The 14,447-nt window shown below is 45.6% G+C and overlaps 1 protein-coding gene across 2 annotated transcripts in view; it reads right to left on the bottom strand.

The window, feature by feature from the left end:
• Window positions 1-2,112: 2,112 nt before the first annotated feature.
• The window catches only part of LOC127579999 (monocyte to macrophage differentiation factor-like), a 49,127-nt gene continuing 36,792 nt past the window's right edge, over window positions 2,113-14,447 (bottom strand). For both annotated transcript variants that reach the window (XM_052033118.1, XM_052033119.1), the window contains 4 exons: window positions 10,858-10,932; window positions 9,685-9,786; window positions 6,850-6,919; window positions 2,113-6,333 (listed from right to left, as the gene is read on the bottom strand). In XM_052033118.1, coding sequence (XP_051889078.1) covers window positions 6,130-6,333; window positions 6,850-6,919; window positions 9,685-9,786; window positions 10,858-10,932 — 451 coding nt within the window. In that variant the 3' untranslated portion in view covers window positions 2,113-6,129. The remainder of the gene's footprint in view (window positions 6,334-6,849; window positions 6,920-9,684; window positions 9,787-10,857; window positions 10,933-14,447) is intronic.

The raw sequence follows: 14,447 nt of genomic DNA, 5'->3' as shown, positions 1-14,447 counted from the left end.
CCAGGTCCTGCTGCATGCAGGCGGCAGGGGCTGCTTCATCTACCGAGGAGCTGTGAATGGGACTGGACACGGTGCAGCCATCAGTGAACATCCTCGCGTCTGACCTTCTGATGGAAGGACAGTCACTGATGAAGCAGCTGAAGGTGATTGGACCTGGGACCCTGCTCGAGGAACTCCCACAGTGAAGTCCTGCGGCTGGGATAATGAACATCCAGAAGGAATGGTAGTCGTTGAGTGATAAATATTGATGGTAATGTATCATTGGATGAAGAATTGGACTTTATTATAAAGTGACTGTGACACGTCATTTGCCTGGTATGCACCTTATTACCACACAGAGTGGCAGCAGAACACTGCAGATGTTGATGTTTCATTGCAGACCACGGGGGAGCACAGCCATTAATTGCTGGTACACAACCCTTGGGGCAGACCAGGGACCTGTATCAGTTGTTCACCACTGGATGATTCTGCCGCCTCAGGCCTTCGTCTATCTCAGTGGTGGGGGTGGGGATTGGGGAGAGACTGCTTCCTACCATCTTCGATGGGGTCTCTGCCTCCTGTTTAGCTCCCTCCTTCTGCTGACCCCCGTTGGCTCTTGCACAGTCACCGGCCAGATAGGTACCTTAGGTTCAAACTCAGGGATAGTCTCATGTTTGGGTTCTGACTGCACGTTAGCTTCCAGGGGATATGTCCAAAGGTGTTAGTCTTCCTTGCCACCTTTTTTCCACCCAGACGGTCCCTCCCCTCCTTGCCAATACCTGGCTCTACCCACACACTCACTGTTTCTGCCACAGTGAAGACAGCAATGCCACCCTGGATGTTGGTACACACCCCCTTGGAAGCGTAGCACCACTTTTGTCCGAGGTCCAGAACACAGGGTAGATCATTCAAGTGACTTGGATGAAAGGCCAGTGGAGGGCAGATGATATGATGGAAACTGTTCTCCCAAAGACTGAGCAGGATTGGGTTGATCTCCAACCACAACTTCTCTAAAATACTGCAAGTGAGAGTAGAGGGACATTTGTGGCCTACAGAGGAAGGTCCCACCCACTTCTTGCTCAGGGCCAGTGACCCTGCCTGCTGTGTCCTCAGGAAGGAGACAGCTTTCCCAATCGTTTGAGGCTGTGACGATGATTGTGGGGCTGACAACTTCAACCATTGCCTTAACAAGCACTTCTGTCCTCATTGGGTGCACTTAGCTTTCAACTCCATTTGTAGATAACTTAAACAATGATGGGTCCACAGGGTGACCATGGCTGCCATTGCTGCACGAGGGCCCCATCCCCTCAGAGAACACAGCCAGCCCCGTATGGAAGATTAACAGGAAACGGGGAGAAACAAACAAAAATGGGGGTTGGAAAGGGAGAGAAGAGGGCAAGATTAATGATATGGATTGGTGGCGTGATTAGTAAGTTTGTTGGTGACACCAAAATTGTTGGTATAGTGGAGAGTGAAGAGTTTTTCCAAGGTTACAGCAGAATCTAGGTCAACTGGGCAGGTGAATGACAGATGGAATTTAACTCAGACAAGTGCAAAGTGATGCATTTTGGGAAGTTAAGCCAGGACAGAACATACACAGTGAATGATGAGGGCCTAGGGATTGTTTTTGAGAGACGCTGGGGTGCAAGTACATAGTTCCCTGAAAACTGGTAGACAGGATGGTGAGAAAGGTGTATGGAATGCTTGCCTTCATCAGACTAGGCACTGAGTACAGCAGTTGAGATGTTATGTTACAGTTGTAGGAACATTTGTTAGGCCACACTTGGAGTAATGTGTGTAGTTCTGGTCGCCACACTATAGGAAAAAGGCGATTGAGCTGGAGAGGATGGAGAAAAGATTCACAAGGGTGCTGCCTGTACTATAGGACTCGAGTTATCAGGAGATATCAGATAGGCTGGGATTTTTATCCCTGTAGCGAAGGAGGCTGAGAGTTGACAAGACATTCTCGAGATTTGGTATAGTGCCTGCAATATCTGGGCTTTCTCTCAATCTATTGCTAATTAGGCTGTGCTGTGGCAGAAGCTATAAAGCCAACCACTCTCACTTGTTCTGTGCCTACAATCATGCAAAACTGAAAAAATAAAAATACACAAAATGCATTCTTTATTCTGCTGCAGTCTGGTTTATTCAGATACAGTATACGTGTACGTAGAAAATAAGCAACACATTCCCAGTAAAAGGTTCAGTACATCAATTCCTGACACATTAACACAGGCCTACAATGGGAATTGAATAAAGGAAGGAATATACTACTAGAATTAAATTACAACCCAGCATCCAAGCAGAGAGATTAAAATTTCTGAGCATCAGCAGAGAGTGCTGGCACACACACATTGGCTAGAGCCTCTCTCTAGCAGTGGTTTGATCATAATGCAGTTCAGTAAAAATATTAGCAGTGCAGTTTCAAATCAAGTGGACCATTTATGGTCAGAATTGTCCACACCTTAAGAGTGGGACACATTGCATTAATATCAGAGCATGCCAGAGGGTGTCAGGCACAGTGAGCTGGACTGGCCACCCCAAGCCGGCTGCAAGGGGAAATCCAGCACACCAGCTGCTCCATCTCACTTCCAGGAAAATGAAGAATTTTGTTTTTTAAATGGCAGCCATGGGACTTCACACTGTTGTTGCCCTGAGAGGTCAGAGAAAGATCACACAGATTTCAGCTTAAATGCTTGTCTGAAGCAAAAACTTACCTCTGCAAATTGGGCCTTCCTGGTGTGCCTGGGTGCATAGGAGTTGCAGACACAAGGTGCAGACACACATCACTCATTCTACAACTTCTACATTTTCATACACCACCTTTAAGCTGGGCAAGTCTTATTATCCAATGTACTTTCCCAAACCAATTGTTCGACAGCCTTCCAAATTTACTGAGGATCATGAAAGGCCAGATCAACCAGCAATCCAAAGCACACCGATGTGAAAGCTCGTGGGCACAACATGGTGAAGCACCTGCATACAGCAGAGATTTTCAGGTATTCTTTGACCCAGCTACAAGAACTAGTTAAGTAGAGAAAGTGTCCAGCAGCAGAAACAGCACACGGTACATAGCCACCGGCTACAGCAGTCATTACTTGTAAACTTAGTAATCATTTCACAGTTGATGATTACAGCATCTGGATCAGGAATATAAAACAAGTTAGGGATACCCTGGCCATAAAACTTGGCAGACACCAATTTATGCCAAATAAATCACAGCCTTCAGAAATTTGTATACAGCACAATCCTGGTTAAAACAAGAACACAGATTAGAAGCCTGCATCTCAGAAACATCACAAAGTAATTGGCAAGCCCTCCTTTTCCCCGAAGCATTACCACTTTTGTGAAGGAGAGAATGCCTGGGGTACACCCCAAAACAGCAGCCATACAGTAAACCCAAGCCCGGCAAGCACTCGTGGAATGAGCCAAGTGTAGTCGTTTCTCACTCCTGTTAGGTAGTGAGGAGAAATCACTTGCTGCTCTGTGCATCCAGTGTCATCATCTGTACTTGGACAGCACACACTGGGCAAAAGGCAGTGATTCACTTATATTTGATGGTATGTGGCACACACACAGCAGATAAACTGGCATTAAGCAGTATGACAAAGGGTTATGGTGATAAACCTGGGATCACACAGCAAAAACGCACAGCTGAATCTAGACACCTGTAAAGATACTTTTACCCAGTGTGTTCCATTACTTGTACCCTCTTTTGTAGCTGACAGTTTCTGAGTAAAAATATCTTGCTTTCTCCCATAGTATTTATTTCTCAAGCTTAGTCACGGTAGTTTAGCAGTTAGCGTGACACTATTACAGCGCTAGTGACCTGGGCTCAATTCCTGCCAGTGTAAGGAGTTTGTACATTCTCCCTGTGTCTGCGTGGGTTTCCTCCGGGTGCTCCGGTTTCCTCCCACATTCCAAAGACGTATGGGTTAGGAGCTGTGGGCATGTTATGTTGGCGTCGGAAGAGTGGCAACACTTGCGGGCTGCCCCCAGCACGTTCTCAGTCACACAAAAAGACGCATTTCACTGTGTGTTTCGATGTACACGTGACTAATAAATATCTTATCTTAGTCCCTGGATCTGCCTTGTGTGCTCCATCACTTAGTGATAACCTGGGTGACCTCTGAAAACAACATAAAGTCTAGTAAATCCCCTTCCACTATCGACAGAGTGCTATATTCCACTCCCCGTTCAGCAGAGTGTACACTTGCTAAAGTGCTTTTGCCCATACCCTCCTTGAGAGAAATGCCTCGTTAAATTCCCCACTCCCTCCCTAACAGTGCTCCCCAGCGTCTAGTAGGGATCCTCCCCGTAAGTAAAGCTGTATGAGTTTAGTAATTTCACTTAACGAGCACAGTTTATTAAAAAATACCACCTAGATTTCAGTTTTGACAAAAAAAAGCACCTTTGAAATCTAAACACAACCATTGAGGTATTTGACACATCTCACAGAGCAGTGTAACAAAACACATACAGGTTCACACTCTGCTGGTTAGATTCACCAAGTCGTACATTGATTCACCAACCCCCCTCCCATTCTCTCTAAATACCACCAATTGAGGACAGACAGCAAAGTCTGCAATTCAATTGATGTTGTAAGAGTTTTCCCACTCCAGAGTGAATAATGACCAGATTCTCATTCTCCTTGATAACAGCAGACTGTCACTCATGGCCTTGTGCACTTGAACTGGTCTTGCACCTTCCACAGCATACGTGGAGATTGTAAATTGAACTGGAATCCAGGCATTCTTCTTTGTTAGGATGGGGTAGGAGAAGTTTAATAACTGTAGACAGTTAGACTGAGCTCTGGATTTGGTCCAGAAAAACTTGCCAACCCAACTTGTTATCCTTGGTGCAACTTAGAAAGAGCCATTTTCCAAAAATCTGTTGGCTACATATAAAAAACATATTTTCATATAGTTGGGCAAAATTTTCACAAAATGTAAACCGTTTACGTTTAAGTTTAACTTACTCTTTCAGAGTTGGGGTTTTGGTTGGGGGAGTGGTGAAAGCAAGGCTACAGGACTGCCCCTCTGAGTTTACAAAGCCGAGAAGTGTGGTGGGATCCACAGGGCACAGCAAGAGAGAACAGGTTGCCGCTCAGTTACAAAAAATGAGGTAAATCAGAATCTCTCCTGATCAACAGTCCAATGACAACTTCAGATAATGCACTGCCCCATCAGCAGTGATTTGCAGAAATATGGCCAAGCACCTTCCACGTGAGAGTGGTTTGCTGCCTGCCATGTTGTAAAGAACGATTAATCAGAACAAAAGTGCTTTTGTTGCATTCCTCACTACCAGCCTGTTGCTGGAACAGATAGAACACAAATTACAATACTGTTGGTGTAGACTTGCACAACCCCTTTGTTAGGTGATAGAGGATGAAGAGAGATTCTCAAAAATACATTTCCTTCACCAGCCCATACTGCACATGAAGCAGTGCTCGCAGAAATACACTATCAATTAATTTGTCAGCAGCAAACACATGGAAAAGAACAGCCCACCCAAAGCCCTTCCCCAACAACTGAGCAAGTCTAAGGTTTTCTGATGAAAGCCGAGGTATAAAATGCCACACTAAACTGGAATGTATCAGTTTGATTTTCAATGGAGGTTCGAGTCAAACTGTATAATGCCCACGAGACTACAAGTCACTTTGCTATATATAAAAAGAATACCCTGCAGATTTGTTCCTGTTCATTCCAATCCTTGCACTTATTCTAAACTGTGCTTTATGTTCCAAAATACAAAAATCAACAGAGCACAGTTGAAATCTAGTCAATCACATCAAAGTCATCAAGTCAAGTTCCATCATGTTGGTGGGGTGGGCAGGGGAGTGGGTGTCAGGAGGAAGACATGAAGTTTTGTTTTTATAAAGAGTAAATTCAGAAAAAAAAATCTGAAAAGCAAACCAACAGCATCCCTACCCAACAACCACTCTCACTCCCTGCCCAGGGTCTGTTTGAGTTTTACATCAGGCTCCAGAGAATGGCTTTGTGTTCATTCGCAGCTGGAGGTTGTTTGAACACTTCTGGCACAAAGCTGCTGCCTCCGTATGCTCCTCTCAGCCTTTTCCCACGATAGGCTGTTTCCACCAAATGTTTGAATCAGTCGATTAACTCTGAAACCACAAGGGCCACCTGCAGGTTAGAAGTCCTTCCATGCAGGAGATGTCGTGCTCCGATACAGGTATTTCCAGATGGCATAATAGTGCACTGCCGCAGCCAAGGCCACGAAAATGTGCCAGATGGCGTGGGCGAAAGGAATGATCCCATCACTTTTGAAAAACACCACTCCCAGGCAGTACAGCACGCCGCCCCACATCAATTCCTGGATCCCATCGGTGTTTGGCTGCATCAGAAAAGAGGGGAACATTAAACCAAACCCACTCCTAGATTAGTTTATTTAACTGCAAAGCACATATTGCCATGGAAACATTCTGGTTATGATGACCCACAAAATATGGAAAAGAACACGAAGCGAGTGCAAGGAAGGGTAGGACATGATTGGAGAGGGACAGGGGGGAGAGTAACTTGGCCCAACAAACAATGCAGTGCTAAGGAGGCAAGAATAGATTTCGAATCAGGTGAGTAAATCACCAAGATACAAGTTACCCACCATGTAAATGTACAGAATTAATGTACAAAATGTGCAGTCAGCAACATTGAAATTCATTGAAGTAATCTGCATGGGAGATAACAGAACATCCAGATTCACACGGCTGTTAAGAGGGATGGAGGTGATTAGGAATTTTTTAGAAATTTACTGTTTCTAAAAAAATCTGATGTTTTATGCTGATGGATGTCAATTAACCCTGAATCGTCTGAGCAGGTGAGTTACAGATGGGGAATTACTTGAGCCACTTACCATTGATGCTACAACCACAGCTGGAGAAAATCCCATTGTCAAGTAAAACAGAAGCTCAATAATCTTATACCTGTGAAAAGAAACACAAATACTTCTATAAAACATCTTCCAATCATGCTTTCTATTTTCACATGATTACTGACACATTTTCACACCAACATACAGAGAAGTGTTTCCTTTAAATGCTTATTCTCTAGATATGAGTGTTGCTGACAGGATCAGGATTTATTCCATATACAAAATCAAATTAGTACAGACGCTAGAAATCTGAAATTAAAACCAAAAATGCTCAGCTGGTCAGACAGCATCTATAGAATTAGATTTCTGCTGCCAGATTTGTTGGGCTTTTCCACCATATTGTTTTCATTTATTCCCTGTCAATGATTGCCCTTGGGAATGAGATGGTGAGCTGTCTTCTTGAACCAGCAAAATCCATCTGGTTAAGGTACTCCCTGTGTTACTGCGTATTTAATTCCAGAAGTTAGACCCAGTAGCTATGAAGGAAGTGTGTGAGACTTGTAAGGGAATCGGAACCTCCTACCTACCCCTGAACCATCATCCCACCAAGGACCACCAGGACATTATCTCCCTCACCATCACTGACCTCATCACCTCGGGAGATTTCCCTTCCACAGCTACCAACATGATAGTCGCCAACCTAGGACTGCCCGCTTCTATCTCCTCCCCAAAATCCACAAGATGGATTGTCCTGGCAGACCTATTGTCTCCCCATAGAGCTCGTATCCTCGTACCTGCACACTATCCCGTCTCCCAGGTCCAATCCCTTCCCATCTATGTCCGTGACACATCACACACTCTTCAACTCTTCCATAGCTTTAAGTTCTCTGGCACGCACAACCTCATCTTCACCATGGACATCCAGTCCCTACATACCTCCATTCCCCATCATGACGGCCTCACCGCCCTCCGCTTCTTTCTCGACCAGAGGCAGAACCAGTCCCCTTCCACTAACACTCTCCTCCACCTGGCTGAACTTGTCCTCACCCTAAACAACTTCACTTTCAATTCCTCTCACTTTCTACAGACCAAGGGCGTAGCTATGGGCACTCGCATGGGCCCCAGCTATGCCTCTTCATTGGCTACGTTGAACAGTCTCTGTTCCAAGTCTACTCCAGCCCCACTCCTCAACTCTTCCTCTGCTATATCAACGACTGCATTGGTGCCACCTCTTGCACCCGTGCAGAACTCGAAAGTTTCATAAATTTCGTCACAAGTTTTCACCCTGCTCTCCAATTCACTTGGACCATCTCTGACACCCCTCTCTCCTTCCTCGATCTTTCCATCTCCATCTCAGATTATTCCTCATCCACCGACGTCTTCTATAAACCCACTGACACCCACAGCTACCTTGATTACAGCTCCTCCCACCCTGTCTCTTGCAAGGACGCGATCCCTTTTTCTCAATTTCTCCGCCTCTGCTGCATCTGCTCCCATGATGAGGCTTCCCACTCCAGGACATCCGAGATGTCCAACTTCTTTTCTATCCGTGGCTTCCCCCTGACTGTGGTCGAGAGAGCTCACACCTGTATCTCTGCCATTTCCCACACCTCCGCTCTCACCCCCACCCCTCCCAGACCCAACAGGGAATGGTTCCCCCTTGTCCTCACATTTCATCCCACCAGCCTACGCATCCAACACATCATTCTCCGCCTCTTCCTCCATCTCCAACAGGACCCCACCACCAAGCATATCTTCCCCTCCCCACCCCTTTCTGCCTTTCGCAGGGACCGTGCTCTCTCCATGACTCCCTAATTCACCACTCCCTCCCCACCCATCCCGCTCCCACCGCGGGAACTTTCCATTGCCCCCGCTGTAGATGCAACACCTGCCCCTACACCACCTCTATCCAGGGACCCAAACAGTCCTTTCAGGTGAGACAGAGATTCACCTGCACCTCCCTTAATATCATCTACTGCATTCGGTGCTCCAAGTGTGGCCGCCTCTACATTGGTGAGACCAAACGCAGACTAGGTGACCGTTTCGCAGAACACCTTTGCTCTGTCCGTAACCACAATCTGCATCTCCCCGTTGCTGGTCACTTCAACTCCCCCTCCCACACTATCACTGATGTCAGTCCTCGGCCTCCTCCACTGCCAGGAGAATTCCAAGCGCAAACTGGAGGAACAGCACCTCATTTTCTGTCTTGGAATCTTGCAGCCTGATGGCATGAACATTGAATCTCCCACTTTAAGTAATCCCCACCCCCCCCAAACCCCACCCCCCCACCATGCTTCTTCTCTTCTTCCCTTTTTTTATTACCCTATTTTTTCTTTCTCTCCTTACCTTTGACCTATCTCCCGGTGGATTTGCTCTCGCCCCCGTGGGCACGGGGAAGTGATAGGTAGATGCAGGTAATAAAATAGTAATAGTAATTACCTGCATCTACCTATCACCTCCCCGTGCCCACCCCACCTCCCCTCTTTTGTCCACCTATCACTGCTCTACTTTTCCCTCCTATATATCGGGCTTCCCCTTTTCCTATCTTCAGTCCTGAAGAAGGGTCCTGACCCGAAACATTGACTGTCTGCTTTTTTCTCCATGGATGCTGCCTGGCCTGCTGAGTTCCTCCAGCATCATCGTGTTTTTCATCTAGATTCCAGCATCTGCAGTCTTTTATTTCTCTGAAGCTGTTACTGTTCTCTTCCACCTACTGTACCTGAGTTTCTAGGTGAAAGAGGTTTAAAGATTTGCTAGGTTATTGCAATGCATCCTGCAGCCTCAGTGTGCTGGAGGGAGTGAATTTTTGGGGAGACCAATTGATCAAGCTGACCATTTTGTCCTGGTTGGTGACAACTTTATTCAGAAGCTGCTTACTGTTCATGGTATAAAAAGACGTAGATGGTACCAGCAGCTGCCATAATCCAAATGAACCAACGCATGTGAGATGCCAGGGGCCCAAGCTCTCGGAGATTTAACCTGCAAAAGATATGACAGGGAATTTTGAACAGAATGGGTTCAACAGAATATAGTAAATGACGGGGATTCACGGTTCCCCTCCTCTTTTGAAAGCAAAGTCTGTTGAGCTATTGCAGCTATTACAGTCCTCTAATACTTTACAATGGTGACTATTCTTCACCCATAAAGTTCAATAGCACCTTACATCTGTGGGGAAAATCAGAGTTAAACTCTTTCCTATCTTGTCCAAATAGGAACCAGCACCCTGTTGAATTTACCCTCTTGAACCAGCAGCACTGTGGTAATTGGACTGCATCTGCAGCTGACACAGCACCAAGTGCGAATGCCATTGGTACCTGATTCCTTCATTCACCCATATCCAAACACCAAGTGTACCATCTCAGCTGACAGCCTCTGTAGCAGGCTGTCAAGATATACCAAGCTGTCAGCAAAGAAAAGTTAAAATAAATGGAATAACACACACACAAAGTGCTGGAGGAATTCAGCAGGTCAGGCAGCATCTATGGAGGGAAATGAACAGTCGACGTTTTGGGTCGAGACCCTTCATCAGGACTGGAAAGGAAGAGGGCAGAAGCCAGAATAAAAGGGTAGGGGGAGGAGCATGAGCTGGCAGGTGATAGGTGAGTGCAGGTGAGAGGGGAAGGTAGGCAGGTGGGGAGTTAAAGGGAAGGATGTGAGAAGCTAGGAGGTGATGGGTGGAAGAGGCAAAGGGCTGAAGAAGGAACCTAATAGGAGAGGACAGTAGACCATGGAATAGAGGGAAGGAGGTGGTCAGGTTGTGAGGGCGGGGGAGGCATATACAAATTCACTTTAGACTGCTGTGTTAACATTTGCCAGCTGTACCAGCCAAGAGTGGCACAGTAATATGGTGCATCTTTAGTTATCTCTTGCTGCTAGCAAGAGGCCTCAACCATTAAGACACAGAGTTCTTAGGTTTCATTCAGCTGCATTGGGGCTGATGGTGATCTAGGCCAACTCCTCTGTATCTCTAAGCAACCAGTCATGTCTTTGCTATCTCTTCAAGTTCCAAATGGGTGGAAAGATCCTTTAAATGTTGTGAGAAACACTCACCATGGTGCATAGGAAGATGCGATGAAAAAGTAGATGACAATTCTGTCACACATGTGGAAGCACTGTTCCATCGTTCTGTCAACGGGACAAAAAAAAAGTCACTAATAATCCTCTTCCAGTCAGTGGTATACAATGCACACACTGAGCAGAACTGTCAGTGGGGTACAATGCCACACACACTGAGCAGATCAGTGGCGTACAATATCACACACATTGGGCAGGTCAGTGGTGTACACTATCACATACAAAGGACAGGTTAGTGGTATACAATATCTCACACACACCCAGACAGGAAGTCAGTGGTAAACAATATCAAACAGATAGCTCTGAACAGTCAGTAGCTTACAACAACACACACACACCTGACTGAACTGTCAGCAATTTATGATATCACTGCACTATTACACACAATGGACAGGACAGTAAGTGATTTATGTTTTCTTTTTCACTTTGGGATCTGGGCATTGCTTGAAAGGCCAACATCGGATGCTGATCCCTGGTTGCTCTTGAAAAGGTGGGGTGAATGTGCCTTCTTGAACCACTGAAGTTCTTCTGGTAAACGTTTCCCCACTGTTAGGGAGAGAGATTTCCAGGATTCAAACCCAGTGATGAAGAAGAGTCAGCAATATATCTGCTAGTCAGAATGGCTTGTAACTTGAGGGGAACCTGTAGATGGTGGTGTTCCCTTACACGTGCTGCCCTTGCCCTTCTTGGTGGCGAAGCTGTGGATGTGGGCAGTGGTACGAGAGTAGCCTGGATGAGTGACTGCAGTGTGTTTTGTAGATGGCAAACACTTCAGCCACTGTGCACCAGTGGTGGAAGGAGTCAATGTTTAGGATGGTGGAGGGGATGCCAATCAGCCAGATGGTTTTGCCTTGGTTACTGCCTATCCTCTTGAGATTTCTTATTACTGCACTCATCCAGGCAAGTGGACAATATTGCGTCATACTCCTGACTTGTGCCTTATAGATGGTGTAAAGCCTTGTGGTGCCAGGAGACGAGTTACTTGCTGCAGGATACCCAGCCTCTGATCTACATTTGAAGCCGTGGTACTTATATTGCTGGTGAAGTTGAGTTACTGGTCAATGGTGACCCCCAGGTATATTGATGATGGGGGCTTGGCAAAAGTAATGCCCTTGAATGTCAGGGTTAAGACTCTTGTTGAAGATGGTCATTGCCTGGCATGATTGTGGCAAAAATGTTACTTTCCCCTTTTCAGCCCATGCCTGAATGTTGTTTAGGTCTTGCTGCACGCAGGCACAAGCTGCTTCACTTGCTGAGGAATTGTGAATCGAATTGGACACTGTGCAATCATCAGCAAACATCCCCACTTCTGACCTTCTCATGGAAGGAAGGTCATAGATGAAGCAGTGGAAGATGGTTGAATTTAGGGCATTGCCTTGAGCAACTCCTGTAGTACTGTGATCAAAATACTCTTGGGACTGGAATGATTGACCTCCAACAAGCACAACTAAAAGTGGGGGAGGGGGGTGGGGTGGGGAGGTCAAGAGTGGGGAGTCGAGTTGGGTGTGGGGAAGGGGCAGGAAGAATTAAAGATACAGAATGAGAAATGAGTGTGTAGGTTAGAGATGGCATTTGAGTATTTTGATCACTAGGCAGGATTATTACAGCTAACATATAATTTGTTCATCTGGTTGTAAAGGAATCAATTGTCACACTTTCAATGTCAAAGTTATGTCCAGCCCGCCCTTTCTTAAGAAAAGCTTGGTTGATTCATGGTACCTTTATTCAAGAAGGGCAGCTGGGATGAACCAGGTAATTACACACCTGTGTGTCTAACATCAGTGGTAGGGAAATTACTGATAAAAATCTAAGGGACAGGATTAATCTACAGTTGAAGATTACTCAAGGATAGTCAGCATAGCTTTGTTATGGGGTGATCCTATCTGACTAATTTGATTGAATTTTTCAAAGATGCAACAAAATATATGGATGAGAGCATGATGTGGTTTACATGGACTACAGTAACACCTTTGACAAGGTCCGACATGGTCCCAAGGTCTCATGGGATGGAGCCCATGGGATACAAGGCAAGATGAAAATCTGGATAAATCTGGAAAAGTGTGAAGTGATACACTTTGGAAGATTGAACTTGAAGGTGGAGTACAAGGTCAATGGCAGGATTCTTAGCAGTGTGGAGGAACAGAGGTATCTAGGGGTCCAAGTCCATAGATCTCTCAAAGTTGCTGCGTAAGTTGATAAGGTGGTTAAGAAGGTGTATGGTGTGCAGGCCTTCATTTTTGTCAGGGGATTGAGTTCATGAGCTGTGAGGCAATGTTGCAGCTCTACAAAACTCTAGTTAGACCACACTTAGAGTACTATGTTCAGTTCTGATCACCTCATTATAGGAAGGATGTGGAAACTTTAGAGACGATGCAGAGGAGATTTACCAGGATGCTGCCTGGATCAGAGAACATGTCCTATGAGGAATGTTGGGTGAGCTAGGGCTTTTCTCTTTGGAGCAAAGGAGGATGAGAGGCGACTTGATAGAGGTGTATAAGATTATGAGAGGGGTAGATAGAATGGACAGCCAGCACCTTTCTCCCCCAGAGCAGCAACGGCCAATACCAGAGGACATCTGTTTAAGGTGAGTGGAGGAAAGTTTAGGGGCAATGTCAGAGGTAGGTTTTTTTAAAAACACAGACAGTGGTGGGTGCCAGGAATGCACTGCCGGGGGTGGTGGTAGAGGCTGATACAATAGGAACATTTAAAAGACTCTTGGATAGGCACGTGGATGTAAGAAAAATGGAGGGTTACGGGTTGTGTAGGCGGGAAGGGTTAGATTGATCGTGAGGTAGGTTTATATAGGTCGGCACAACATCTTGGGTTGAAGGACCTGTACTGTGCTGCACTGTTCTATGGATTCAAAATTGGCTTAGTGAAAGGAGGCAAAATGTGATGGTGAGGGGTTGATTTTGTCATTGGAGGACTGTGACCAATGGCATACCACAGGGTTTGGTGTTGGAACCTTTACTGTTTGTCATATACATTAATGATTTGGACACGAATGTAGGAGCTATGATTAGTAAGTTTGCAGATGACACAAAAAAGTGTTGTTGATTTTGAGGAGATCAGTTTAAGATTCAGGATGACAATGATCAGTTGGTAAGGTGGGCAGAGCAATGACAGATTGAAGTTAATACCGAAAAGTGTGAGGTGATGTACTTTAGGAGAACTAATAAAGGTAGGATATACACGAAGGAATCTAGGCAAGCACTTGAATTGGCAAGGCATGGAAGGTACAAACCAAGTGCTGGTAAATGGGATTAATGTACATGACGACTGGTATTGATATCGTGGGCTTTTTTATTTGCTGTATGTTAAATGGATCTATTATACTGATCATCCTAATTTGTTCTGTAAGTGTTAAGTAGGTTTGATGATCTCTCTGCCGATTTAGGGCATGTCAGTCACAGCATCAGCTGGGGCCACCTCCAATTCATGCTGAAGAGAAAGGGGAATATGGTAACCCCGCTTCTCCTGGTGACTACCTGGAATTCCGACTAACATTGTGACTATCATACGAGGACAGGATCTGCTTAGGTGTATCATTATCAACTCCGTGAAGC

This window comes from Pristis pectinata, chromosome 18 (assembly GCF_009764475.1).
Source record: "Pristis pectinata isolate sPriPec2 chromosome 18, sPriPec2.1.pri, whole genome shotgun sequence".
NCBI lineage: Eukaryota > Metazoa > Chordata > Chondrichthyes > Rhinopristiformes > Pristidae > Pristis > Pristis pectinata.
Note: the sequence above shows the minus strand (reverse complement) of the source record. Positions and strands in the feature narration are given on the sequence as shown.